The 25,719-nt window shown below is 58.0% G+C and overlaps 1 protein-coding gene and 2 long non-coding RNA genes across 5 annotated transcripts; 2 read left to right on the plus strand and 1 right to left on the minus strand.

Moving 5' to 3' along the window:
* Positions 1–643: 643 nt before the first annotated feature.
* Positions 644–12,507, plus strand: MKNK2 (MAPK interacting serine/threonine kinase 2). Its single transcript, XM_072948065.1, is given in 15 exon segments — positions 644–806; positions 954–1,088; positions 4,379–4,466; positions 4,566–4,667; positions 4,745–4,842; positions 6,825–6,904; positions 7,110–7,183; positions 7,449–7,553; positions 7,701–7,756; positions 7,843–7,938; positions 8,364–8,558; positions 9,345–9,509; positions 10,173–10,216; positions 10,549–10,699; positions 10,701–12,507. Coding segments are annotated over 14 exon segments (1,392 nt in total). The 5' UTR covers positions 644–806; positions 954–1,037; the 3' UTR covers positions 10,788–12,507.
* LOC140688502 (uncharacterized) lies at positions 12,453–17,263 on the minus strand. Of its 2 annotated transcripts, XR_012063238.1 has the most exons (5): positions 17,126–17,230; positions 15,046–15,130; positions 14,215–14,441; positions 13,379–13,603; positions 12,453–13,048 (listed from the first exon to the last, which is right to left on the minus strand). It is a non-coding gene; the product is annotated as an uncharacterized lncRNA (long non-coding RNA). The 2 variants fall into 2 exon arrangements; XR_012063239.1 differs by lacking the exons at positions 12,453–13,048; positions 13,379–13,603; positions 14,215–14,441; positions 15,046–15,130 and adding an exon at positions 16,407–16,587 and having other exon boundaries at positions 17,126–17,263.
* On the plus strand, positions 14,837–22,595 carry LOC140688501 (uncharacterized). Of its 2 annotated transcripts, none has more exons than XR_012063236.1 (8): positions 14,837–15,223; positions 15,549–15,947; positions 16,193–16,390; positions 17,167–17,377; positions 17,866–18,190; positions 19,406–19,542; positions 21,534–21,638; positions 22,376–22,595. It is a non-coding gene; the product is annotated as an uncharacterized lncRNA (long non-coding RNA). The 2 variants fall into 2 exon arrangements; XR_012063237.1 differs by having other exon boundaries at positions 16,193–16,370.
* The last annotated feature ends 3,124 nt before the right edge of the window (positions 22,596–25,719 follow it).

Below are 25,719 nucleotides of genomic sequence, written 5' to 3' on the forward strand. Positions count from 1 at the left end.
TTGCCTCCTGTCCTAGTAGCCCCCATCCCTCAGGCTTTTTCTCCATCAGTCAGTGGAAATGCTCATTTGCAGCACTGAGGGACGGTCCTTCACAGATCTCAGTCCCTACCCCCTACTGTAGTCCCCTTTCCCGTCCAACAATCGGGTGAACTCTTCGGGAGCAAACTGGGAAGGCAGCTGGGCCTCTAAGCCTGTTGGGGTGCGCCTGCAAGACAGCTGGGGCCAGGATTGGGGAGTTGAAAGGAGAGAGAGCCATGGCAGAGCCTAAAGCAGAGAGATGAATGAGGGAGCCATGGCAGGTTCTAGACCAGGGGCGTCGCCCAAAGGAGTCGTGTTTCCTAGGCCCCGGCCGACTGACTCGGGTTGTTGCCAGAGGGCAGGGCCGGGCTCCGGCTCAATGCCAGGCTCCTGCAGGCCTCCCCGAGCCTCCGGCAGCCCCGCCCGCGCCAGCCAGGATCCCTCCTTGGCCCAGCGCGCCGAGCCCCGCGCATCGCACAGCGCAGGCGCACAGACACGCCCCGCGGCTAGAGCGGCCTTCCAGCCCCGCCTCCGCCGAGCGCGCGTGGGCGGAGCCTTGAGGGGCGGGGTCTGCGTCGGGGCGGGGCCGAGCCGGCCTATAAAGGCGGCGGCGACGCGGCGCGCCCGGCTCCTCTCGGCGGTGGCGGCCCTGGCGGGGGAGTCCGCGGTGGCGGCGGTGGCATCGGCGGCGGTGGCGGCGCTGCTGTTCCCCGCGCGGTCCGCGCAGCGGGGTCCGGGCTGCGCGTCTCGGGCGGTGGCACTGCGGCCCCAGCCCGAGCCCGACCCCGGTGAGTGCGGCCCCGCGACCCCGGCCTGGCCCGGCCCGGACCCTGGCGCAGGGATCGGGCCCCACGGAGCCTGGCGGTCCTGGCTTGGACTCCCAGCGCGCCGGCCTCGGTCACTCAACGCCCTCCTTTGTCTGCTCCCGCCCACAGGGTCCCCTCCCCGGCCGCCCCCCGCCAACGGGCCGCCCCCCGGGCCCCGCGTCCCCTCCCCCGCTGGCGGGGCCCGGACAGAAGATGGTGCAGAAGAAAACAGCCGAACTTCAGGGCTTTCACCGTTCGTTCAAGGTGAGGGCCGGGTCGGTTTGGGGGCGCCCCGGGCTGGACAACCGGAGTGGCCGGTGTGGCGGTGGCAACAGCCCTCTGTCCCGCGCCTGGGGTTGCCCAGGCCTGCTGTGCATTGGGCGGGGGCGACGGGGCGGTCAGCGGGCCATAGTCAGTCTCTGGCACCCTGGAGCCTGTGGGCTCTTTCTTCCAGGAACCACAGGTGAGGCTGAGGAGCCCCTGCCTGTGTGTCTTGCATACCTCAGCCAGGCTCGTGCTGCTGTGGCGGGGTTCAGCAGGCCACAGTCTGTCCCCAGCGCCCTGGGGCCTGTGGGGTCCTTCCTCCAGGAACCCCAGGCTGGGCTGCAGGCGCCCACCCATACCCTCCTAGGTGGTCTGCAGAATGGGGCAGTGGATTGGATGCCCTCCCAGCCCTGCACCTCCCAGACACCCCAGGCCCAAGTGCTATTTCCTGTCAGAGCGGGAAGTTTCTGCAGCAGCCCCACAGCTGTGGCAACCAAGTCCTGTCTCAGATGAGTGAGTCTAGGGGGCCGGGCAGGTGCTAGGCAGGGGCCCCACAGGGCCTGGCCCAGGGGACGCAGTGATGTCAGCGGCCCCGGCCACCCCACCCTGCTGGCCATGTTATGTAATGGCGTCCCTGGGCCTCCTGGGGCAGGGACCTGTTGCCCCGTAGAGAAGGCAGGATCAGGGTGTGTGTGCGCGTGTGTGTGTGTGCATGTGTGTGGGGGTGTGTCTGTATGTATGTACCTACGGGCGAACTGCACGCCAGGATGGGAGGAGTGAGCTGAGACTGTTTGGGTTAAAATTCCCAGGCCTGCCCAGCCAGCGTCCTGGGCCGTTGCCCCACCCCTGCCCACATGCCTGTCATCCTCGCTTCCCTCCCTGGGGCAGCCACAGCTTTGGCATGCTCAAGTGTTTGGGGCTAGGTGGGAGCAGGGTGGACTTGAGACATCACTGGCAGTGGTCTTTCCCCTCCTGCGGCTGGGCTGGAGCTGGGATGGGGTCAGTGCGTGGGGCCAGCTCAATGGCCAAAACAAACTCGAACTTTCTGGATGGTGCCAGCTACCTCCTGCCAAGGCCTGCTGACTGGAGGCCTGCAGCCAGCCCGGGGCCTTGCCTGGCCACACTGCCTGATACTACGGGCTGGCCTCTGCAGGCCGCCGGACAGCCCTGAGCTGAGGTGGGACTTTGGGAGTCCCGAGGGAGGCAGGAGGGACAGTGGATGGGGAGTCCTGGCTCTTAGGCTAGGGGCCAGCCACTCCAGGAGTCTCCTCCCACCGCAGTTGGGGGTTCCCGTGGGCTGGGGCCCCTCCCTCCGCTCAGCCTGGCTGCAGTGCAGAGGGAGATGTGTCTGCCAGGTGTCTCCGCTGTATCTTCCCCTTGTGAAGATAGGAAAGTAGAAGCTTGAAAAGAGTGGGCACTTGTTTTAGGTCCTCATGCACATGGTGACAAGGACACAGGAGCTGGCTGTGCCTAGTGTCCCTTCACCTTGGTAGCTTGGCTGCCTCTTCTCTCCAGGTCCAGCTCTCTGAGTTGGAGGCTGGGACAAGGCTGTGGGGTTCTGGCACCCTTACGTGGTCTCACAAACTGGGGCAGCTTCCTCCCACATCCCTCCTCGAATGCTGGTCAGGCCCGCGGCTGAGGCCACTGGGCCAAGGTAGTGTAGCTGGTACCACCATTGCTGGTGCTAACCCCAAGCCTCACATTCACTCTCCCTCCTAGTCACCCCTACATTGCCTCCCTGGGGCCCCTCCTCCCAGGAGCAGGTAGTCACCTGGCGCCTCCAGACACCCCTGGACTGAGCTTTATCGGAGCGCTGGTTGCTGGTGCTGGCACAGCTGTGTGCCTGATTCTGTGTGGGGGCCAGACCCTCGGCAGGCGGGCGCAGGGCATGGTGGCCGAGGCCACAGGCTGGCTGGGGCACCTCCTTCCTCCCTACCCCACCCGCCATGCCTCCTAGCAACTATCTGCAGGGTGGGTGGGGAGGCCACGAGGGCCCACGCCTGTTTTTCAGCCGCTCCCTCTGACCTCTGCCTGCCCCTCTGCTGCCAGACTGGCTTCTGGGCCTCCTGTCTGCAGGAATCTGGCCCAGCCTCTTCTGCCAGTGGGCCCCTCAGGGGTCTCCCTTGGGCTCTCCTTGAGTTCCTTCTCTATTGGGTTGACCTCCTGCCAGAGCCGTGGCTCCAGCTGTCCCAAGGCCCAGTGACTTGGTCCAGGTCATCTTGCATCAGTGCTGGCACCACTGTTCTGTGTGCAGGCCCCCCATGCCCACCTGAGCCCCTGGCCACCTGGTCCACCTGGATGGAGGATCTAAATTAGGGTTAACTCCTAGAAGAAGCTGGTAGGGCCTCAGTGTCCCAGCCTTAAAACCTCACCCTCATGTCGGGGGTTTCCAGTCTTCTACTTGGGTCCAGCCTGCAGAGATATATTTATCCCCCCCGACATCTGTCTGGAGGAGCCCTGGCTCCCTCTGTTCCCAGGATAGGGTCCTGCGCCTGCCCCTACTTACCCTGGCCGTGGCTGGGTGGGGAGACCTTAAGCAGCATCTTCCCCAACAAGGCTGCTTTCTTAGCTGGGTATCGGGGCCTGTGAGGGGCTGCCCCCTGGGGTGTCTAGGGGTGGCCAGGGCGGGGGTGGCCGGGGCAGGGCTGGGCAGGGAACAGCCCGGTGCTCACATTGGAGCCCGTGGGTGCCTTTCCCGTGAGCCCCCGCAGTTGGGTCTTGGCTGTGGGGACCTGGAAGCAGACAAGTGAGGGTTGAGGCGACACACAGAGCTGGGGGGACGGGGCGCGCATACACCTTCAGGGGCAGAGGTGTGGTGGGGAGAAGCATCGGGGCAGGAAGCTCAGTGGGGAGGAGAGGGCAGCATGAGGCATGGGGGGCCCTGTTGCCCCACTTCACAGAGGGGAAACAGGCCAGGAGGCCATGGGAAAGCAGGCAGGGCCGCCCTGCTGGGAGCTCTGCCCCAGGGGAGCTGATGACGCACTCCCTCCCACTGGCTATCCAACAGCCTTTGATCCCCTCGCTGGCACAGGAGGTCGGCTGGGCACTGTTGCTGGCCCCATCCTACAGGTGTGCAGACTGAGGCTTAAGGCGTGGCTTGGGCCCTATGGTGACTCAGTCCTGGCCTGGGAGACAGCGCCCCCTCGCCAGAGGCCCCAGGGGCCCTGGGCTGGGGGCAAAAGGTCCATTTCCTTGTGGTTAGGCAGAGCCAGGCTTTCTGCCCACTAGTGTGTGGACGGTGGTGGGGTGTGCAGTGGGGGCTGGGGCCTGAGCTCTCTCCTCTCCTGCAGGGGCAGAATCCTTTTGAGCTGGCCTTCTCCCTAGACCAGGCTCATCACGGGGAGACTGACTTCAGCCTGGAGTGCCCAACCCGCCCTGGTGAGGGGCTGGGAGGGAGGGGCATGCCTCTGGGGTGGGGTTGGGGGTGCAGGGGCCACCCCCTGAGCTGGCTGGGCTCACCTCTGGGTCTCCTGGCAGACATGCCCGCGAGTCAGCCCATCGACATCCCCGATGCCAAGAAGAGAGGCAAAAAGAAGAAGAGGTGCCGGGCCACCGATAGCTTTTCAGGCAGGTTCGAAGGTGAGAGTGGATTCGGTGGAGCGGGGATGGTGGGAGGCGAGGTGGCCTGGGCAGCCCTGACCGCCCCTGCTCTGCAGACGTCTACCAGCTGCAGGAGGACGTGCTGGGGGAGGGCGCCCACGCGCGCGTGCAGACCTGTGTCAACCTGATCACCAACCAGGAGTACGCCGTCAAGGTGAGCCCAGCCCTGGCACCGGGGCAGCGTCCCTGGCCTCCGCTCAGCAGCACCTGGGGTCAGGCCTGGCCAGGGGTGACAGGAGGAGGGGAGCTGGCATCTGGGCTGCCGGACCGGCCGCCGGGGAAAACTGGTGTCTAAAAATGGCCCCAAGGCCAGTGACTCAGGCCACCCCTGGGAATTCAGGTCTGCCTGGGCTGAGGCCCTGAGGCTGGGTGGGAAGTGACCACAAGGGGTGGCTCCCCGCTTGAGTAGCCAAGGACCTGGTGCCAGGGGGGCCGCCGAGAACTGGGAGCTTCAGTCAGGGCCGACGCTCACCTGCTGGGTCGGTCAGGCCAGGCCTGTCCCCGGGGATGACAAATGCCACCCCATGTCGGTCACAGAGGTGGAGAGGCAGTGCCGTGCTGGGGGCCCAGGGGAGCTCAGCATCAGGGGAGGACAGGGCGGGCCTGCAACAACCCCCGTGCGCCCCATGCCGCCTCTGACCTGGGCTGTGGCCACATGGCCTGCGTGCCCTGGCTGGGTGGCCAGACCCTGCGTTCCGAGAAGCCTTCCAGCTTACCTCGTGACCCTGCCTCTGGGCTGGGCGCGGTCACAGGTGGCTGGCTGCCCAGGAAGGCAGGCCAGGTGCTCCCTGGCAAACAGGGCTGGCTGGGAGCCTCAGGCCCAGGCGGAAGTACAGTGACCAGGGCGGCTGTGGTCCCCACCCACTAGGAGCGCCCAGACCGGGTGGGTGATGGCATTGGAGAACTGGCCACCTGGCATCCAGCACTTTCTGCACCGTCAGTGTCCCTCCTGAGAGTCTTGCTGGGCTTCTGGCTTCTGTTCCTCTGACAGGCGGGGAAACCGGGCTCAGAGGGCTCGGGTCAGTTGTACTGTGTGTGCCTTCCCCAAAGGCTGTCCCCCTCAAGAGGACCACAGTCTCCTCTGAGGTGGGGGCCCTAGCCACATCCCCACAGGACGGATGAGGGTCAGTTTACTCCAGAAGGGCGAGGCTGGTGGCATTATCTCAAGGAGCCCTGGCTGCAGCCTGGTGGTTTTGCTCCTCTGTGGGCAGGTAGACAGGTGGGACAGTGCTTAGGGTGGTGGCCTAGCCCTGGTGGCAGTGGACATGCGTGGCCACCTGCTGCTGGAGCCTGGCCAGTGGAACATCCCTCCCCCGGGCTGCTGGCGGGTAGGGAGCCCCGGGCACTGTGTGACCCAGCCTGACCGCCAGCCGCCTGCCACCACTGTGAGAGAGGCCCAAGGCCCAGCCCAGGAGGAGGCCCCCAGCAGTTGCTGGGGGAGAACTGGCAGGCCCCCTCTGACCCCACTGCTCTGTGAGACAGGTATCTAGGGGAGCCCCTAGGGGATGGGCCCAGACCCTCCGCCTTAGAGCACCTGGGTGTCAGAGTGGGTGGGGGCAGAAGTGCTGGCTGGCTTCCTGAAGCTCTGGGGTCCTGGGAGGCTGTGCCCACTAAGGGGCCAGACTTTGGCTCATGGGACCGGGAGCATCAGCTCTAGTGTGAAACTGGGAAGATGAGACTTGGGGCTCAGGAAAGTGGGATGGCTGGGCTGGTAGCCAGGCACCCCCAGGCCCTTCCAGTCCACTGGGTGATGTGTGAGCTGGCACAGTGGTCAGGGAGGGGAAGCCACCCAGTCTAAGGGCCCTGCTGCTCTGGAGGGATATTTTTGCAGGGGCCCGAGGCTCCAAATATGCCCCAGGGCCATTGGGGCTGGGCAGAGAGGCGCCCAGCTCCTCCTCTCTGCCTTTCCTGTTCTGCTCACCCCTCCTCTGACAGCTCTGGGGAAACATGTTGCCCCGTTTGTGCTGACACCGCCATTTTGACTTCCGGTAAATTCTGGGCCCCCATATGAGAGCTCTGCTTTCCAGAGCTTAAAGGTCTAAGCTCTGACAGGGGAAGTTTCTGGCCTGGGCCCCTCGGGCTGTGCAGGGTCTGGCTGACCCAGTTGGCATCTCCCCTCCCCCCACATCATTTCAGATCATTGAGAAGCAGCCGGGCCATATTCGGAGTAGGGTTTTCCGGGAGGTGGAGATGTTGTATCAATGCCAGGGACACAGGTAATGTGATCCACCCTTACCGCAGCACTGGGCCCCGAGCCATCTTTCAGTGGATGAACGGGCTGAAAGCCTCCTCACCCCCAGCAGGCACCCACTGTGTGCCCGTGGTCGGGGGGGTGGAGCAGGCAGGCCCCTTCAGGGCTGGGCTGCGGGTGCACCCAGGCCTGAGGAGGCCTCCTCTCCTGCCTCTCCACCCGCCACCCAGGAACGTCCTAGAGCTGATTGAGTTCTTTGAGGAGGAGGACCGCTTCTACCTGGTGTTTGAGAAGATGCGGGGTGGTATGTGGTGCCTGGATTTCCAGCTGGATCTGCATGTGCCTGGGGGCTCAGGGCCACCAGGAGGAACCTTTCTGGGGGGGGGGGCCTGCACATCAGAGGGGTCTTGGCTGGTTGGAACTTTCTGTCGACATGCCAACTTAGGTTGGAGGACTTTGGGCCCAAGGAGGATGGAGGGGGTCGTCCCTGCCAGTGTGGGGTGGGTGCTGGGCATTGGGCAGTGGGGGTGACCCCTGTGTGTTCTCCCTGCTGCATGGCCTGGCCCCAGGCTCCATCCTGAGCCACATCCACAAGCGGCGGCACTTTAACGAGCTGGAGGCCAGCGTGGTAGTGCAGGACGTGGCTAGCGCTCTGGACTTCCTGCACAACAAAGGTGGGTGGCAGGTGGCTGCTCAGGGGGCCACCTGCCTGAGGGGTCCCTGGATGTCCAGCCTTGTATCCAGTCCACCTGCCCAGGACTCCTGGAAGATGTGTTCACCCACCCTTGACCTGCTCCCATGTTTCCTGGTTCTCCCTACAGGCATCGCCCACAGGGACCTCAAGCCGGAAAACATCCTCTGTGAGCATCCCAACCAGGTGAGGGGCGCGAGGGCGCCCTTCCCTGTGGACCAGGGCCCCCAGGGCCTGGACCCCACCTTCACAGCCCCCTCCAACCCACCCAGGTCTCCCCTGTGAAGATCTGCGACTTTGATCTGGGCAGTGGCATCAAACTCAACGGGGATTGCTCCCCCATTTCCACTCCCGAGCTGCTCACCCCGGTGAGGGTCCGCGGGGTCAGGGCGCCCCGAGTGGGATGCAGGGAGGTTGGCAGGGGCGGAGAGGTCCGGAATGGCCCCAGATCCGGTCCCATGCTGCGGTTGCGTAACCTCGAGGTGGCGGGGCTCAGGCTTCCGCTTAGCAACAGCCGCTGATTGGCCAGGCGGGCGTGCTAGGCGGGACCGCGGTCAGGCATGGTGGGGTAGAGAGGGCTTTCAGTACCTGTTGATTGGGCGGAGGCGGGGTGGGCGGGGTCGACTCCCTGAGCAGCCTCTGATTGGCTAGCAATGCAGGGGCGGGGCTGGTTCCCTCAGCAGCCTCTGATTGGTCGGGCAGGGCTGTCTGGCTCCTGGCTCCGGGAAGTCCCCGTCGGGGCGGCCCCTCCCCCTCCGCGGCCCCTGACGCCCCGCCCCGCCCCCGCCCGCAGTGCGGCTCCGCCGAGTACATGGCCCCCGAGGTGGTGGAGGCCTTCAGCGAGGAGGCTAGCATCTACGATAAGCGCTGCGACCTCTGGAGCCTGGGCGTCATCCTCTACATCCTGCTCAGCGGCTACCCGCCCTTCGTGGGCCACTGCGGCAGCGACTGCGGCTGGGACCGCGGCGAGGCCTGCCCAGCATGCCAGGTGCGCGTGGGGGCCTGCCTGCATGCCTCCCTTGAGCACCCTGCCCGGCCTGCCCCGTGCAACCCCATCTCCAGGCCTGCCTCGGCATGTGCACACATACCCACCCCGGGAGCTGGACCACACATCCCCTGTGGCCCCCAAGGCCTGGCCTGTGCACACACACCGCCCACATCCACTCCCAGGGCCTGCCCTGTATGCCTCCCTGAGCACCTCTTGGTCTCCAACCACTGATTCCGTCCACAGGGAAGTGCCCTCTGACCTTCCTGGGTTCCCCCTGCACAGGAGAAAGCAGTAAGGGTCCCTGGAGTTGAGGTGGGACAAGGCTTATGGTTTGGGGTGGCCAGGTTCCAGCCTTTTACCCACCACGCAAGGCTCAGGATTCATGGTCAGGCCCCCAGAACCTGCCCCTCAGAGCTGCCTTTATGTAAATTGGGCCCCATTTGGACAGAGTCCACAAAGTTCCTCCAGAGGCCACTCTCTCGCCCAGCCCCCCAGCCACCCCCAGAATGCTGGGCCCTTGCCTTCCTTGTTCCCCCGAGTCGCCGGCCTTGCCGGCTGGTCTCAGGGCACTTACCAGCTCTCCATCCACCCTGCTGTCTGGGGGGGGGCCAGCCCAGGCCCCTTTCCCCTGGGCCCAGGTCATGTGGGGCATGGTGGAGCCTGGGGCCCTGTGGAAACATGTCACTCAGCAGTGTTCCCCCGGATCAGTCTTGCCCATCCAGGCTAGGGATTTGGCCCTGACTCTTGCTGGCTGCGGCTGACCTCCCCGTCCTGCGTCCTCTCTAGAACATGCTATTTGAGAGCATCCAGGAGGGCAAGTACGAATTTCCTGAGAAGGACTGGGCCCACATCTCCTTCGCTGCCAAAGACCTCATCTCGAAGCTCCTTGTCCGTGACGCCAAGCAGAGACTGAGCGCTGCCCAAGTCCTGCAGCACCCCTGGGTGCAGGGGGTGAGTGGGAGCCCCAGGGAGGATGTGGGAGGCCACTGGCCTCCATCCAGCCTCTGCTGAGGGGCCAAAGAAGGTATGAGAACCTTTGGAGGCCCAGCTTTGAGACCCCCCCGCCCCAGAGGGGCCGGGTTGGATCAGGACTGCAGGGGGCTACTGCTCAGTGAGGTGCCAGGCTCTGTGTCCTGGAGGCGCTGGAGCCTCACCCAGACCGTCAGGCTGTGGTCGGCAGGGGGCAGGAGGGTACAAGCCAGGGTAGACCCGCGGCTGGCCAACCAAGTCCAGAGCTCTGTCCCCACCTATCCCAGAAGAGTTTGATGTTTTTTCTGCTCAGGGGTCGAGTCCCAGCCCGGCTGCCACCCCAGGTAGGGGGGGCCACCAGAACAGGGGGCTTAACCAAAAATATAAGTTGGCACTGGGGACCCTGTGGGGAGCAAAGCCTAGGGCCCCACGCTCAAGGCAGATGGGCAGGTGGAGGGGGCGGCTTTAGTGAGACCCACGCCCCGCCCATCACGCATACTTGGCTCCCGCAACGCCCCCCTCCCCCAGCCTGGCTCAGTTCCCGGCAGGTGAACCGCCTTAACTCTTGGTGGTCTCACCGCCAGCCTGGCGCTCAGAGAGCGGCCAGCCTCTGCTTAAAGCCTCCCCTCTCCTGTCTATTTGCAGTGCGCCCCGGAGAACACCCTGCCCACGCCCATGGTCCTGCAAAGGTGAGGCCCCTAATGGGATCTCCGGCTCAGAGGGGGGAGCCCCCGAGTTCAGGAGAGGGTGCTAAACGTTAATTTAAGATGCTTGAAAAAGATTTAAAAAAAAAACTTTTTTTAAGTTGTTGGGGGGAACCGTCCAGTGCCTGGGTGTCCTTGTACCGGCTGACATGTTTGGGACCCCAGTGGAGGTTCTAGGCCCCCCCTACCCAGGCTAGGGGCTCCTGGGGTCTGCAGTCCCTCCTCCAGGGCACTGCACAGACCCCGGGGGGTCCCCAGGGAATCAGGCGGACTTGCTAGCGGCTACCTTCCTCTCCCTGGTGACACCCCCCCCCCAGGAACAGCTGTGCCAAAGACCTCACTTCATTCGCGGCGGAGGCCATTGCCATGAACCGGCAGCTGGCCCAGCGCGAGGAGGACGCGGCCGAGGAGGTGGGGCAGGACCAGCCCGTGGTCATCCGAGCTACCTCACGCTGCCTGCAGCTGTCCCCCGCCCTCCCAGTCCAAATTGGCCCAGCGGCGGCAGCGAGCCAGCCTGTCCGGAGCCCCCGTGGTCCTGGTGGGAGATCACGCGTGACGCCCTCCTTCCCTCTGTACATAGGCCGCCCCTCCCCCCGTCAAATCTAAAGGTTTTTTTAAGCTATTGCCCGCGGGTGACCAGCGGGCTGCCCTCCCCCAGGCTGGATTCCGAGGCGCTAATAAGCTCAGCTGGGGGGGATCTTTTTATATAAGGTTTTTGCTGTTGGGTTTTTCTTTCTTTTTTTTTTTTTCTTCTGTTTCCCGCCCCACCCTCCTTTTTTTCTTTTAATGGTGTTAAAAGCAAAGCCGGCGCCCGGGGAGGAGAGCGGAGCGGCGTGCGGCTGGGTGGGCGCCCTCCCGCCGCCGCCGCCCCCGGGCCGGCCTGCCGGGTACTGTGAAGGCCCCTCCGCGCCGCCCGCGGGCCTCAGGGGAGGAGTGCGTGGCCGTCTTCCGGGGCCAGGGCCGGGCCGGACCGCCCGCCCCCTCCCCAGCCCGCACAGTGTTTTCAGGGACAGGTTGACCCCCACCTCCCCTTGATGAGACGGTCGCTCCTTCCTTCCCCACCGACACCCTGGTGGCAGGGCGGGGGCTTCTCAGGTCTCCCCTGTCGCGGGAGTGGAGCCTGGGTGCGGGCGGCAGGATGGGCAGGATGGCCCACTGGACGCCCTGCCGACGGCCACTGGGGGCTCCCTCGAACCTTGACCTTAAGCTGCAGCTGACGGCCCCTCCCCCGGCCTCTCCCCCAGGACCGCCCGCCTGGGAGGGTGGCTCCAGAAGTGGGGGGGGCTGGGCGGGCGCCCGTCGGCCAACGCGGGGGTCCCGTGGACCCCCGCCCGGGCACCCGAGTGCCCCTTCTCAGGGCTCAGTCTGACCACGGCCACGTCCTGCCCCGTCGCTCCTCGGGTCTGGCGCGGAAGCTCTGTCAGCCCCCCACCCCGGGTCTCGCGGAATCCCCCCCGTCGGGCGGCGCTCCTGCCCCGCCCACCTTCAGGAAAACCGCCCCTTCCGCCCGCCCGCGCCGCAGTCGGACGCCGCGTGAACCGCCGTGCTCGGGGAGGCTCTGGCGCCCTTCGGCCTCGGGCGGGAGACACTATGCAATACAGGCTGCGTTTTCTACGTGCACACTTGCTTCTGCCGCCGGGGCGTGCGGGGGTCTGGGCCGGCCTCGCGGGCAGCCGCCCGGACAGCCCTCTGGCTTCTGGTTGGTTGTCCTGTTTCGTTAGTTTTCTAAAACATCAGTTGACATCCTTTCCCTGTTTTCGAAGAATACTTGAATGTGGGGGGGAGGTTCCTGAGGCGTGGGGGTCTCGGACGCCGTCTCTGGGGCCCCCCAAGTCTCATTGCAGTCCGTGGTGGTTGGTGGGGGGCCGCCGCCTCCTCCCCGCCCCGTCCGCCCGGATCTGTGGACTGGCCTTTCCAAAGACTCCGGGGGTGGAGAGGCCGCCCACCCCATCACTTCTCGCCCATCGGTGATTCCACATTTTGCAACTGGGGATTCTGCCTTTTTATAAAAAACAAATGGACTCTCGCCCACTTCAGGCGCCGTGGCCATTTTACTGGGGAATGCTGAGCTGTGAGCAGCTTTTTTTTTTTTCAAAGGTGGGACAGCCACTTCCTCCCCCTGTCACATGGACAGTGCAGCTGGAGGACTGGTCAGAACCGTTACTGTGAATGAGTGGCCTGGGTCCCAGGCTGCTCTGGCGCTGGGGGAAGGGGGGAACAGCAGTGTTTCAATGTTAACGTGTGAAAAAAACAAAAAAAACTTAAATTTTTTTAAAGTGGGGGAAAAACATCCAAGCACTTTAACTCCACTGTACCAGGTGAACTGATACAGCTCAAAAGTTTTTCTTTACACCAACTGTCAATGCCGGAATTTTGTATTCTGTTTTGTAAGGATTTAATAAAAGTCATAAAAACTTGTTTTTGTGCCGGCGTCCTGCTGGGCAGCTGCCTCGCCCCAAACCTAGTGGCTCCAAATCATTCTGTCATCCCATTGATGCTGTGAGTCAGGAATTCAGAGAGGGCATGGGTGGGCTTTGCTCCAAGACACCTGGGTCCTCAGCTGGGAAGGCTCATCTCCCACAGGTGTGGGCTGGGCAGGCGCCAGGGCTGGCTCAGCCGGACCCAGGGCCAGGTGCCCTCATGTGGTCTCCTGTGTGGCTTGGGCTGCCTCACAACGTGGTGGATAGATCTGAGCGTCCTGGCCTCGGAAGCCTTCCTGCGTCACCTCCCGATGGCCAGGGTTAGACAGGGTCAAGCATCCAGCTGTCCCAGATCCAAGGGGAGGCAGGAGACCAGCTTTTGGTAGGGGAGGGGCACCTTTGGACAACACAATGTAATTGCATGAAACCCAGTAGTTCAAACCTGCCCCTTGTTGGGGGAAGGGGGAGGGAGAGTGGATCAGGGAGGGCTTCCTGGAGGTGGAAGCCAAAGAGGGGGAAATGAAGCCCAGTGGTTAAGGACAGCAGCCCGGGAAGGAATCCCAGTCTCTTCCAGACTGATTCATCATCTAACAAGCAGGTATCCGAGGGAAGCCAGGTGAGGAGACAAGAAGCACAGTGAGAAGGGCAAGAAAGAAGCAGATGACATCACCTCTGCAGGGCCGGGGATAGGGAGCAGGCCAGTCCAGGGTCAGCCTCAGAGCCTTACCTGTGTGGCTTCTCTCACTGAGCATCATGTCCTCAAGGTCCGTCGGCGTTGCAGCGTGTGCCAGTGCCTCACTCCTCTTCGTGGCTGAGTAATACTCCATTGTATGGACAATATTGTGTTTATCCATCACCCAGCGGTGGACACTGAGGTTCCCCCTTTGGAGGGTTGTGAGTTGTGCTGCTGTGAACATCTGTGTAGATTTGTGTGGACTTGGTTTCATTACTCCTGGGTGGACACCCACAGAAGGAGTGTAAGCCGGGCACAGACCCCATCGGATGCGTGGATTGTGGGCATGGGGCCCAAAGGACCCAGTGAGACATTGTCACCCTTACAACCAGCCTAGTGAGGGATGATGGGCCTGGTGAGGGTGGTGGCGGGGAGGTCACAGAACAGACAGATGCTGGGCAGTTGGGAAATCCCTGCTAGCCCTTGGGGACAGCCTGCACGTTGCAGGGGGTGAATGCAGGAGGGCTCTCCAGGCTGTCAGAAAGGCCTCCTAGCAAGATGTGGGCTCTAGGATCCCCTCTCCTGCCTAGGAACCAGGCTCGCACGTGGCACACCCTCCCCACTCCCCGGCCCTTCAAGAAAAACCTTCAGGGACACTGGAGCCTGGTCCTGCCCCTCTTTGTTCACCTGGCCCTGAGAGCCCTCCTCTCAGACCTCACAGCTACCCAGCCCTGGCCAGGGTCTCGGCCCCCTCCAGGTCCCCCAGAGGCCCCGTCTCCTGTCCCTCACGCAGCCTGGCACATGTAGGGGGAATAGGATGGGTGTGCCAAGCCACTGTCCTTCCAGGTGGCACTGAGCCCTGCCCAGCCCTGCTAGGCTGCGCCACTGACCTCTGCCTGCTCCCTGCCACCTGCCAAGTCCCAGCCTCCAGGCACAGCCTGTTCTCGACGCTGCTGCTGGACGTTTGATGTCTGCGGTTTCCTCTTGGCCGATCCCGCCCCTTCCACGTCTCCCGCAGGAGTGGCAGGAAGATCCCAGAACTGGAGGGGCTGGGAGCCTTTCCCAGGCTGGCCACTGTGGCTGCCCGTCTGCGCCTCGGTAAACTGGATCTGTCACCCTGGGATCACAACAAATCACATCTGTGATTCGGGGAGCTGCCCCCATCGCCCCCCCATAAAACGGCCACAAACACACTAATCTGCGTTGCTAAGAGTAAGGGAAACCAGGGCCACTAGATGGAAACTCTGTATTATCTCTGAAATGTTTTTGTAAACCTAAAACTGTTTAAATTTTATTCAAAAAATAGAGAAATAAGTCAGACACAAAAGGCCACATGGTGTGTGATCCCATTTATGTGAAACGTCCAGAACAGACAAATCCACAGAAACAGTGGATTTGTGTTTGTCAGGGGCTGGGGAGGAGGTGGGGGTGACTGCTGCTGGGTCCCGGGTTTCTTTTTGGGGCAATGGAATGTTCTGGAAAAAGAAGTGATGGTTACATAGCTCTGCGAATGGACTAAATGCTGACGTGTTCGTTTTAAGTGGGTGAGTTTCATGTTCTGTGAATTTCACCTCAGCAAGAATGAAAAAGATGCCCGGACCGAGTCTGTGTTGGGTCTGGTACACAGAAAGTGCTCAATAAATGTGTGGAGGGGTGATTTATCCCCAGCACTGGTGTCTCCTCCCCAGACCTTAGGGCTGCCATTGTCACTAGTCACATACCAAGGCCTCCCCATGGGCCCCATCTCACACCCTCCTTCATTGTCCCGTCTCAGGAAGCCGCAGCCTGTCATGGTCTTGGACTCACCTACAAGGAGGAGAAACTGGTTTAAAGTGAAGCATGATGAAATCCAGTCAGACGTGAGGAAGGACTTACCTCATTCGTTGAAGCCCAGATCCGGTGAGCTGAGGAGGGAGCAGGGAAGGAGGGCTGGATTCTTGGGGCAGGAACCTGTGTGAGGATGGAAATCTGCCCTACCGGACCTGCTTGCCTCTGGGATTCGGACGGGCAACTGGAACCTGCAGCCCTGGCTTCATCCTGTACCCCATCCAGTCCCTGCACTTGGTGGCATTCGTCCCCTCTGTCAAACAGGCATTGTGCTCCCTGGCCCGTGGGTTTTGGGGTTTGTAGGCAGCTTTGGGGAGATGCTATGGGGTTTCTGTCACATCTGCCAGTGCCAGCTCCAGCTTTCCCCTGCCTTGTTTTCCCTTTTGTGATCCTCCAGGAGGCAGCAGAAGGCTCAGACACCAGCAAGAGGGGTCTTGCCCAGCACTGCATCCTTGGCTGCACCCTTGACTGGGGAGAGCGTCTGGTTAGCAAGTCCCCAGCACAGATTCACAAACAGGGACGCCACCCTCTTGCCAGCATTTTATCTGCACATTCAAAGGGGCACCCACCCCGCAGGTGCAGGGGCCACACAGAGGCTGTAGGGTGGAGCCCTGGTCCCTCCCCACCCAAGATCATCAGCTCCGTGAATCACCCCTGTCCAGCCTCTGATCTTCCATTGTCCACCATGGTCCACGTCTCCTGGATGGCTTATCCCTTCACTGGGGGCCCGATGCAGGCACCTGATGGCGAAAACCAGCCCACCACCACTCCACATCTGGGCGGGGACCAAGGAGAGGTGAGCTGGGTCCTCCTCTGGGTGTGAAATTGAACGGGGAGCCCCAGAACTTGGTCATCAAGATATTTTGTGCTTAGAATTTTTACTAGGATGACTGTAGATTCACAACAGTTGTAAGAAGTAACATTTTCCCCAGTGGTAACATTTTGCAAAAGTCAGTTACAATGTCACAGGGGGGTTCCAGGTTTTGCTCATGAGGACATCACCACTTTGTCTTGTTTCCATGTCCATGTGTGTGTGTGCAGTGCCTCCTGCCAACACCCCTCTGATCTCAAAGCAAAATAGTGCATGCTTTCCAGGGGCAAGACCCCTTGCCCGCCCCGTTCGCACGTGGAAATAGAAGGCATCAGACTGGACGGGTCGAACCATCTTCAGTGAACATGCTCATCTGTCAGCTGCCAGCCACACGCGGCTAGTGAGCAGGTGAAATGTGGCCAGTGCAGGTGGGGAACAGAATGCTTCACTTACTTCATTTCCATTTTATTGACATTTGTGAAGCCTGGTAGTGGGGGGCACTGCTGGCTCCCCCATTGGAGAAGGGAGGTCACACACCCTCCCCCTTTCAGGCGAAGGGGCCAGGTCTCTGCGTTTTTGCTGGTTTCACTCTGAGTCCTTGGTTGAGCCTCGGTTTGTTCTGAGTCTGGGCATACAGTGGGCGCTCAATTAATGCTCATGGTGGGACAGGCTGAGTGAGTGGGGTCTCTGGATAGGTGGTCCCACCAGGCCTTCTAATCCCTATGTGAGACTGGGTTTGCCCTCCCCTGGGCCTCAGTAGACCCAACTGTAAAATGGGACAGGGCACGTAGGACTGGGAGAGGGGGGGCCCCCTGCACCTTCATCCCTGGCTGGAGAAAATCCTTAGGGTTTCACAGCCCGTGACAGCCACCCGGGGGAACATACTCCGGGACCCCCACCCTACAGCAAGTTGTGGAAGTAGGGGAAAAAGACCCAGTGGGAGCGCTGAGCCCCTAACCCCTGCATTTGGGGCCCGGGGGGAACTCGGGGCATCCCAACAGGATGGGGGCAGTCTCAGATGGGGAAACACAGCCCTGCCAGGTCACCTGCCCACAGGCAGAGAGCGGATGTGTCCACAGGCAAGCCAGGCTCTCTGACCTTCTTTCCCTGATGCTCAGGTCTCCTCTGCCCACCTGCCTCCCCGCCCCCTCCCCTCTGCCTACCTTTTGATCACAGAAGAAGTAACATCTTGCGTTTGCTATAGATCCAGAACGACTGGATGTCCCGGAATGAACGCATGGAAAATAGTTGTACTAGGGGCTTAAAAAAATCCTAAGTGAATAGATGGCGGCGGCGGCCACGATAACCGGGAGCGGGGGTCCCCGCCCCACGCCAGCGCAGCGGTCTCTGCCCCCAGAGGAGTCCTCCTCCCGCCGCCCAGGGCACAAGCAGGCCTCGGAGCCCGGGTGCGGCAGGTGAGGTCACTCGGAGGCTCGCCCGCTGGTGAGCTTGTCTGGTCTCGTTTGCTCCGCCTCCCCGGTTGGGCGGGTCCCGCGTCTGCGGCCTCCCCTGGCTGGGCTTCTCCTCCAAAAGGACAGTCCGGGAGCGGGAGGCGCTGCGGGTTGGAAGCAGGGAGGTGGCAGAGGTCGGGGGAGCCACGACGGTCCACTTGGCGAGGTTTCCTGGGAGAGCCGACGCGGCTGCGCTTGGCAGGCGGGCTCCTGAGGGCTGCGGGCTGGGGGCGGGAGCCCGCCAGAGACGGGGCTTGGCGGCAGCGCTTGAGGAACAGGGGGAGCCCACGGGGAGGGCACGCGGGGGCGGGGGCGGGGGCGGGGCCCCGCACCGCCGGCTCCTTCACGCTCACAGCGGCCCGGAGGAGCGGCCCCCCATGTCACCCGCGAGGCAGGAGCTGAGTGGAAGGGAGTTTCCCCTGAACCCTAATGGAGAGACCGGCTCGTTTCAGACGCCGTCGAGGACAGGACACAGAAGCCACCGTCGCTGCTGATGGTGGCGGCGCGCGCCCCCGGCCCGGGCGCCGCCTCGCCAGGCCTGCGGAGCCGGCCCTGTCCGTGTCCCCGGTAACGCGGCCAAGCGGTCCGCTCCCCGAGACGCGGGCACAGAGACCTCACGACCCAAGCCTTCCACGCAGCTGCTGCTGGACCTCAGCCTGGGGCTCGTCAAGACAGAGCCCCATTACGTGGAGGGCGTTGGGTTTTCCGAGTCCTGAGAGATCGCAGGTTTGAGCACGGTGGAGGGACAGAGGCAGGATCCCAGCCGCTTCGGTTCAGGTGCCACCACTCATTTTACAAGGGCTCCTGCGAGCTACATCGTCCTTCCTGAGCAGGGCATAAGGTTCTTCTGGAACATTCCAGAACGTTCTAGAATCTTCCAGCTTGTTAAATACCCATTCCTGGCCAACGTCCCTGGATTATAACCGTCAGCCTTGAAGCTTATAAAACGTTAGGTCATTGGGCTAATCTCTAGAATACCTTCGATGTAGGAAAGAATTTGCTCAGTTGAGTCGCAAAAAAAAAAAAAGTGTGTTAATCAGACACATCACTCTGTGACCCTCACAGGCCCTTCTGTGTATTTGGAAAGCTGTAGGCTCTCAATTCTATTTTTTCCCCTTGCTGTCTTTCTTTTGGTCCAGGTTTCCCAGAAGCAGACCCTGAGACACAGATTTCTGGGAAGGCAGTTAATTAGAATTTCCTGGGAAAATCCAATAGGGTAATTCTGACTCAGGAAACACTGGGTGACCTCTGGGGACGTCTGTGGTTGTCACGACTTTGTGGGGCTCCTGGCATTGATTGGGTGGGGTCCGGGGATTCTGCTCCAATACCCTACAGTGCCCAGGACGCCTTCCCACCCATAACCAAGAATTATCCGTGCCCTGGGGCTATCAGACAAGGTCCCCTGTTGGAAATCTGGAAGCATTGAGGGTCACATCTCAGTTGTCCCATCTGAGGCAAGGGAGCTGGGGCATTTGTACCCCACACCTGCCAGTCATTGGACAGAACTCCCAGGTATTCGCAGCTCTCCTGAGTCCAGGTGAAGTAGGTTCCAGCTGCCCGAGGGCAGAGAGAAGGTGCTGGTTGCTGGGGGGCAGGTGTGCAGGAGGACAGGGGCAGGACACTGGGGTCGACACATAGCATCTGCTCCATGCCGTGTAAGCCAAATAGAAATGGATGACAACCACCCATATGTGACAACAGACCAGACAGGTGGCCAAGCCCCAGAACCCTCCCGCTGCACCAGGAAGTAGACCTGTTTAAAAACTCTGCACTTGAGGGTCACTCAGGTGGAACCGCCGATTCTCGTTGCCTGTCGCATTCTGGATCCTGCAAGTTCATTCCCTTCCCTCTCCGTGGTCACCAGGGCTCTGAGATGGCCCCTCCGTGACCGTGCCATCAGACACTCCTGCCCTGTGTAGTCCTTGCCCACATGGAATAGGATGGGCCGGAGGCTGGAAAATGATGGGGTATGGCTTCCCTGGCTGTCTTCAGGCTCACCAGGCTCGAGCTGGGGAAGCCGGCCGCCGCGTTGTGAAGACAACCAAGCAGCGGAGCAGAGACACCCACTTGGGGAGGGGCTGAGACGCCCACCAGACGCCCTTTTCTCCTGATCAGACTTCCTGCAGAGAGTAAGCCCCCTGTCCTGTAGAATGTCACCTCTGGCAGCTCCAGTGGCCTTAGCTCATTTCCTGCCCCCGACCCCAAATCTCTGACAAGTGGGAAATTGGATTCAAAGGCTTGATGAAGTCAGCTTGAGTACTTCCCAGGTGGCACTGGGTGGGAACCCCCTTGTGTCTCCAAAGGTGATATTTGGTGGGTCCCTGTTGTTCGATTTATCCTTGAACTAGAGTGACTGCAGACACCTAGTGGCTTGATTTCCCCTTTCATGACTCACCTGGTTATCTGATCACTGCTGATGGAACCAACAATGTCATCAAGAGTTTCAAACTCCTGGCTGGTCTCCACTGCAGTTCCTTTCCCCAAACGCAGTCACATCCTTAATTCCTGATCTAATGAAGGCCATGCTGTCCCCATGGGTGAATATTCTATTCTGTGCCCAGACAAACCCCACAGTCTGACTGGGTGTGAGACTTTAAATGGCCCAGAGATGAAATCCAGGCAGAGCCCCTGGGCCCCAGGCACCTGGGCTGGGCTGGGCTGGGCCCCACCTGTTTGGGGGGGTCACTGACCCCCTTGTAGGCTGTCCCCCCGGTCCAGGAGGTCAAGGAGAAGACTAGGCTGTCTTATTGGAAGTGATTCCACCTTAGGCACCGGCTAATTAGAACCAAGAAACATCAACCCACAGCTACCTCATTGGCAAACTTCATTTGTGTAAGTGAGGAAAATCTTTCCCTCTACCCTCTTAAGCTGTGAGTGAGGGCCTACAAATTAAACTGAGAAAGGATATTTCAACAGGAGAAAAGCATAAAACTGTATTACTTACTTTAATTTTCTTAATTTATTATTATTTATACATTTATATTTATTTTATTTTTGTGGGTTTTTTTTTTTGATGGGGAGCTAATTAGGCTTACTAACTTACTTTTTAGAGGAGGTACTGGGGATTGAACTCAGGACCTTGTGCATGCTAGGCATGCGTTCTACCACTGAGCTACCCCCTCCCCCACAAACACATTAATTTTTAATTTTATATGCTTGGGGCACCACAGAAAGAAGTGAATCCCCCAAGGAGCAGTGCGGCTTGAGAGCTCATGTACCATCGTCATAGGGGGAAGGGAGGGGAGAAAGGCCACGTATGGGGGAGCAAATGAACGTTAGGAAGGGCCTCAGGAGACCAGGCCAGAGACGTGACTGGCGAAGTCTGTCTGGGAGCTGTCTTGTCTTCTCCGAGAAGACAGAATTAGAGTTGATCCCAGGCAGGGATTCATGACGATATGAGGCTCTGTTTTTAGGAAGATAAGGGCCTTAAAATCACTTGAATTACCTGGGGCGGGAAATCTTGATCTCCAGGTGCTCCTCCCCAATTTTTTGCTTCCTCTCCAAATGTTTTCTTCGATGGTGGGCATTTTTGGTGTGAATGCTGTTCTCTGGGACAGCCCCAGTGTCCTAGACTCCGGGAAGTGGCTGAGAAGTGACCTTGGCACCTTGCTTGCGGAAGCCCAGAAATAAAGGGAAACTCCTGGGATTGGCTGTGTAAACAGCGCCCTCTAGAGGCCGCCACCGGCTCAGACAGGGCGGGGGGTGGTTCGGCGACCCCTGGGTCGCACGAACACCCTCAAAGAATTACCGCGAGGGAGCTGGGCAGGTGTGAGATCAGCGAACAGGAAACATGTCAGTGAGGTGAGGCGAACAGGCGTGGCGACGTTCCCTGGTCACCCCCGCGGCCGGGTGGGCTCAGGCTCAGCTTTCTGCATTCACAGCTGATTTCTGTGTCTTTGAAAAGATGTCAGACCTGAAGGTAAAAATGTAATATTTTTATACCAACTGAACTTAACTGAGATATAGTTGACTTACAGTGAACCTCACAGATCCCAAGTGTAGCTTGATGAGTTTAGGCAAATGTAGGAACCCATATAACCTACACCCCATCAAGACCTAGAACATTCGGGCATCCCAGGAAGTTCCCTCCACTCCCCAGCCAACCTTTCCCCGATTCTAGCACCACAGAAGTTATGGCTGTTCTGAAACGTCTAGATGGGACCGCACGAGATGTCTTCAGCATCGGCGGTGAAAGGGCTGTGACTCTGCAAACACATGACATGAGGTGAGAAAGTTTGTGCTCCAGGAAATCTAAAGCTTTTTTTTTTTAACCAGCAATATAAACACTTGCATTGATCTCTTCCTGGACAGGCATGGAAACGTGGTATGTGTAAAAAATAAAGATCTTGTAAGTTATTTCCCCAAAGTAATTTAACTCCCTTGACCATCTGTGGGTCCTGAAAGTGGTGATTTGAAATAGCCTTCTATGGTCAATTCATCAGTTTGGGGGGTTCATCCTGATTTGCTTAGAAAAGATAATCTTGCCAACGAGGATAAAGTGCAGAGATGGAAGATATTCTGATCAGAATCATCAGTTCAGCCATTTCCAGGCTCGGACATTTCAAAGAGGGGAGGGCGAGGGTGTGGTTCAGTGGGAGAGTGAGTGCCTGGCATGGAAGGGGGTGTCCTGGGTTCACTGCCCAGCACCACCATTATAAGTAACCTAATTACCTGCCCTTCCCCTCAAAACCCCAAGCAGAGAGGGGAGGCTGGCAGTCCCCGTCTCTGTCCAAAGGTTTGTTTGGTCTTTTTAAAGTTCATATTTACAAATTAAAAATGGTTTCAAATCTAGGGACTGTCAGTTTAAAATATAATACAGCATATGGCATATTAAAATTGAACACTTCTTTCTCACATTTCAGAATATTTCCTTACGTATTGCTAAAAGACGTGTGTCTCAGAGTGTTTTTGTTTTGTTTTGTTTTGTTTTTGTTTTTTGAACATTTTGATTCCTCTCTATAGCAACAGGACATTTTCAACAAGATGCAACACTGAGGCGAAAGCAGTACCTGGTTTACGTCCTGAGAAGATCTGTGTTTCTACATCGATGTTGAATGGCTAAAGCTTCCTGAATTCCCTGTGTTTGCTTTCATAAGAACTCTACCAGCAGGTGAACTGCTAGTCTAGACAATGTGAAATAAAGTGTGACCATGGCTTTATACCAAAATTTGTTATGATCTAACTTACTGATGTCTTTTGTCAATTTTGTTTTGGAAGGGGAAGTAATTAGGTTTATTTATTTTGAATGGAGCCACTGGGGATTGAACCCAGGAACTTCTGCATGCTAAGCGCATGCTCCACCACTGAGCTATCCCCTCCCCCCCTTACTGATGTCTTTTAAAACATCATTTGTGAAAACCTTTTTATCGTGAATTGTGATGCATTTTCAGAAAAGTGCATGCAATAGAAACACATAATTTAACAAGTTATTATAAAGCCAATACATGACCACTGCTAGGACCTTAGAAGCCCTCCCCCACCCCCTTGCAACCATAAGACCCATATGAATGCAGTCCTCCCTTCCCCCAGTGTAGCCAGTAATTTGAGTTTTATGATTATTACTTTCTCGCTTTGTTTAGTTTGACCACATGAGTATGCAGCCCTTTGAAATGTAGTTTTACCTGTTTAAAACATTACTTAAGTGGAATTATATTGCATGTATTCTTTTGTGTCCGGTTTCTTTCAATTAATATTCATCAAGGTGGTTCTGTGTACCTGTGTGTATTCATTTTCATGACTGTGTGCATTTCATTGTGTGAATATACCACCAAATTATGTACCATTTGACTTGAATTATTTTTGGATTTGGGCTGTTACCGAAGAAAATGTGGCTATGAGTATGTCTGGCTATATGCGTGCATGCGTTTCCCTAGGGTATATACACCTAAGACTGGAGTTGCCAGGGTGTGGTGTTTGCGAATCTCCAAACTCACTTGATTACATTAATCGCATCCCAAAGTCGTTGCACCAGATGACACTGCCACCCACCACAAGGGTATGACAGTTCCTATCGCCTTTCACCTTCACCAGCACTTCTCATTAGCACATCTGGAGTTTTGTTCCCAGCCTGTTGGGTCTGTAGTGCTATCTCATTGTGGGTTTCATGTCCATTTCTCTATCTATTAATAAGGCTGAACATCTTTTCGCAGTTCGTTGGCCATTCGGATTTCCCCCTTTTGTGAATCATGTGTGGCCCAGTTTTCAACTTGGCTGCCTGATTTTCTCTCAGTGATTCCTGGGAATTCTTTATAAATTCTGGAGATGAGCCTTTTATCCGTTGTATGCATTACGAAAGCCTCCTTTGTGACTTGCCTTTTCACTCTCTTAAGTTGTCTTTTGAACAGTTCTTAATGTTATATAACCCAGTGTTTCCTTCTTTTCCTTTATTATTATGTTACCTGTTTCAGAAATCATTGCCACAAGATTATGAAAGTATTACCTCTATCACCTTTGAAGTGTTGTTGTTTTATCTTTCATATTTAGGTCTTCAGTCCTCCACAGATTGTCTTTGCGTTTGGTGTGAGGTAGGGGTCCCAGCATCTTTTATTGTGTGACTGTCCTTTCTGCACTGCTCTGCACTACCGCCTCCATCATAAATCCACCCTCAGTGTGGATACGCTCTGTCTTGGGCTCCTCACCTTTCCAGTGTCTATCCTTCAGCCCCTGTCTTACTGACCACAGCTGTTTGAGAAGTCTCGGTAGCAATATGAGACAGTATTGTGCGTGATGAGAATCACACTTGTTCAGCGTTCCAGGTCCCCATCCACAGTGGACCCAAGGGTCTCAAAACCATCAGGAGTCTTTGCCTGAATGAGCAAAGAGCTCGTGAAGAGCCGCGAGCTCTTGGGGATATCACCTGCTTCTGCAGCCTTCAAGCCTGGAAAGCCCAGAAGCCTTCCAACTTCAGACGAGGGTCATGCAGTCAGACGGGGCCAGAGCAGACTGCATGCATTTGAGTTGTAACTCGTCCCATGTACAAATTCCACTGCAGGTGGGTGGTCATAGGGTCTTTTCACAATGTCTTTGGACACTGCATGGCTTGCATTGTTTTCCTTCTGTCTCACAGAGTGAACTGCCTAGAGGTGACCTTGCTGACCCTCCAGTCACTAAATGCCATTATCAAGTAAGAACTGATGGCCGAAAACTACCAAGTAAGCAGCATCAGGGGTCAGAACAGCTGCTAACGAAACATGAACTTAAACAACTGACCCAAAGGGCTTGGGTGGGTTGTGCAGTGACCGCAAATTCCTCCCATCCCGATATGCCTGCCCCTTTGCATATCGGCTTCTCCCATCCAGAGGAGGGTTCTGTTTCTCCACCCGTTTAAATCTAGGCCTGGCCGTGTAACTCGCTGTGATCTATAGAATGTGGCAGAAATTAGGTGTGGGACTTTGATCGTCATGATGTAAGGAACCAGTGTAGCCTCTTGGAGGCTGTGAGGCCCCAGGGGGAACTGAGGCCTCCCGGTCAGCAACCAGCACCAACTGCTCAGTGTGCCAACGAAGCCGTCCGGGACCTCCAGCAAAACCTACCCAGCCTTCCCGGCGTCTGTGGTCTCGTGGATTAGCTCAGACGAGATCAGCAGAAGTGCCCACTAACCCACAGAGTGGTAAAAAAATTATTCAGGGTTTTCCCCAGCAATATTTGATTTTGAAAAATTTCAAACATATATCAAAGTTTAAATAATTTGACAGTAAACACCTGTATTCCTAACACGTTCCTAATGATAGAAATTCTGTCATTCCTATTTTATTATACCTGTCATCTTCCCATCCCTTTGTCCACTCATCACTTCATCTATTTTTGATGCATTTCACAGTTGCAGACATCAGTCCACTACTCCCTGAGTAATTTGGCATGCATATCATTAGCATATGATTAAATAATTTGATATTTGTCTATTTTTTCTTTTGAAGTAAAATTTACAATGACTTGCATAAAACCGAAGGATGCATTTGCTGAGTTTTGACAAGTGCACACGTCTGTGTGACTAGGACCTCTTATTGAGGTCTAGAGCATTCTATTCACTGTGTGATCAGCACAATAATGGCCCCAAGGATGTCCACATCCTGATCCCCAGAGTTTGTGAATGTGTTATCTTACATGGCAAAAGGGATTTTGCAGATGGGATTAAATGAAGGATCTTGAGATGGGGAAATTATCCCAGATTATCCCTGTGGATACACCAGGCAACTGTTTACACAATCGGCCCTCCCTGTCAGCAGGCTCTACCTCCACAGTTTCAACCAACTGCGGATTGAAAATATGAAAAAAACCCAACTTTCAGAAGATTCTAAGACGCCAAA

Source organism: Vicugna pacos, chromosome 22, assembly GCF_048564905.1.
Source record: "Vicugna pacos chromosome 22, VicPac4, whole genome shotgun sequence".
Classification (NCBI taxonomy): domain Eukaryota; kingdom Metazoa; phylum Chordata; class Mammalia; order Artiodactyla; family Camelidae; genus Vicugna; species Vicugna pacos.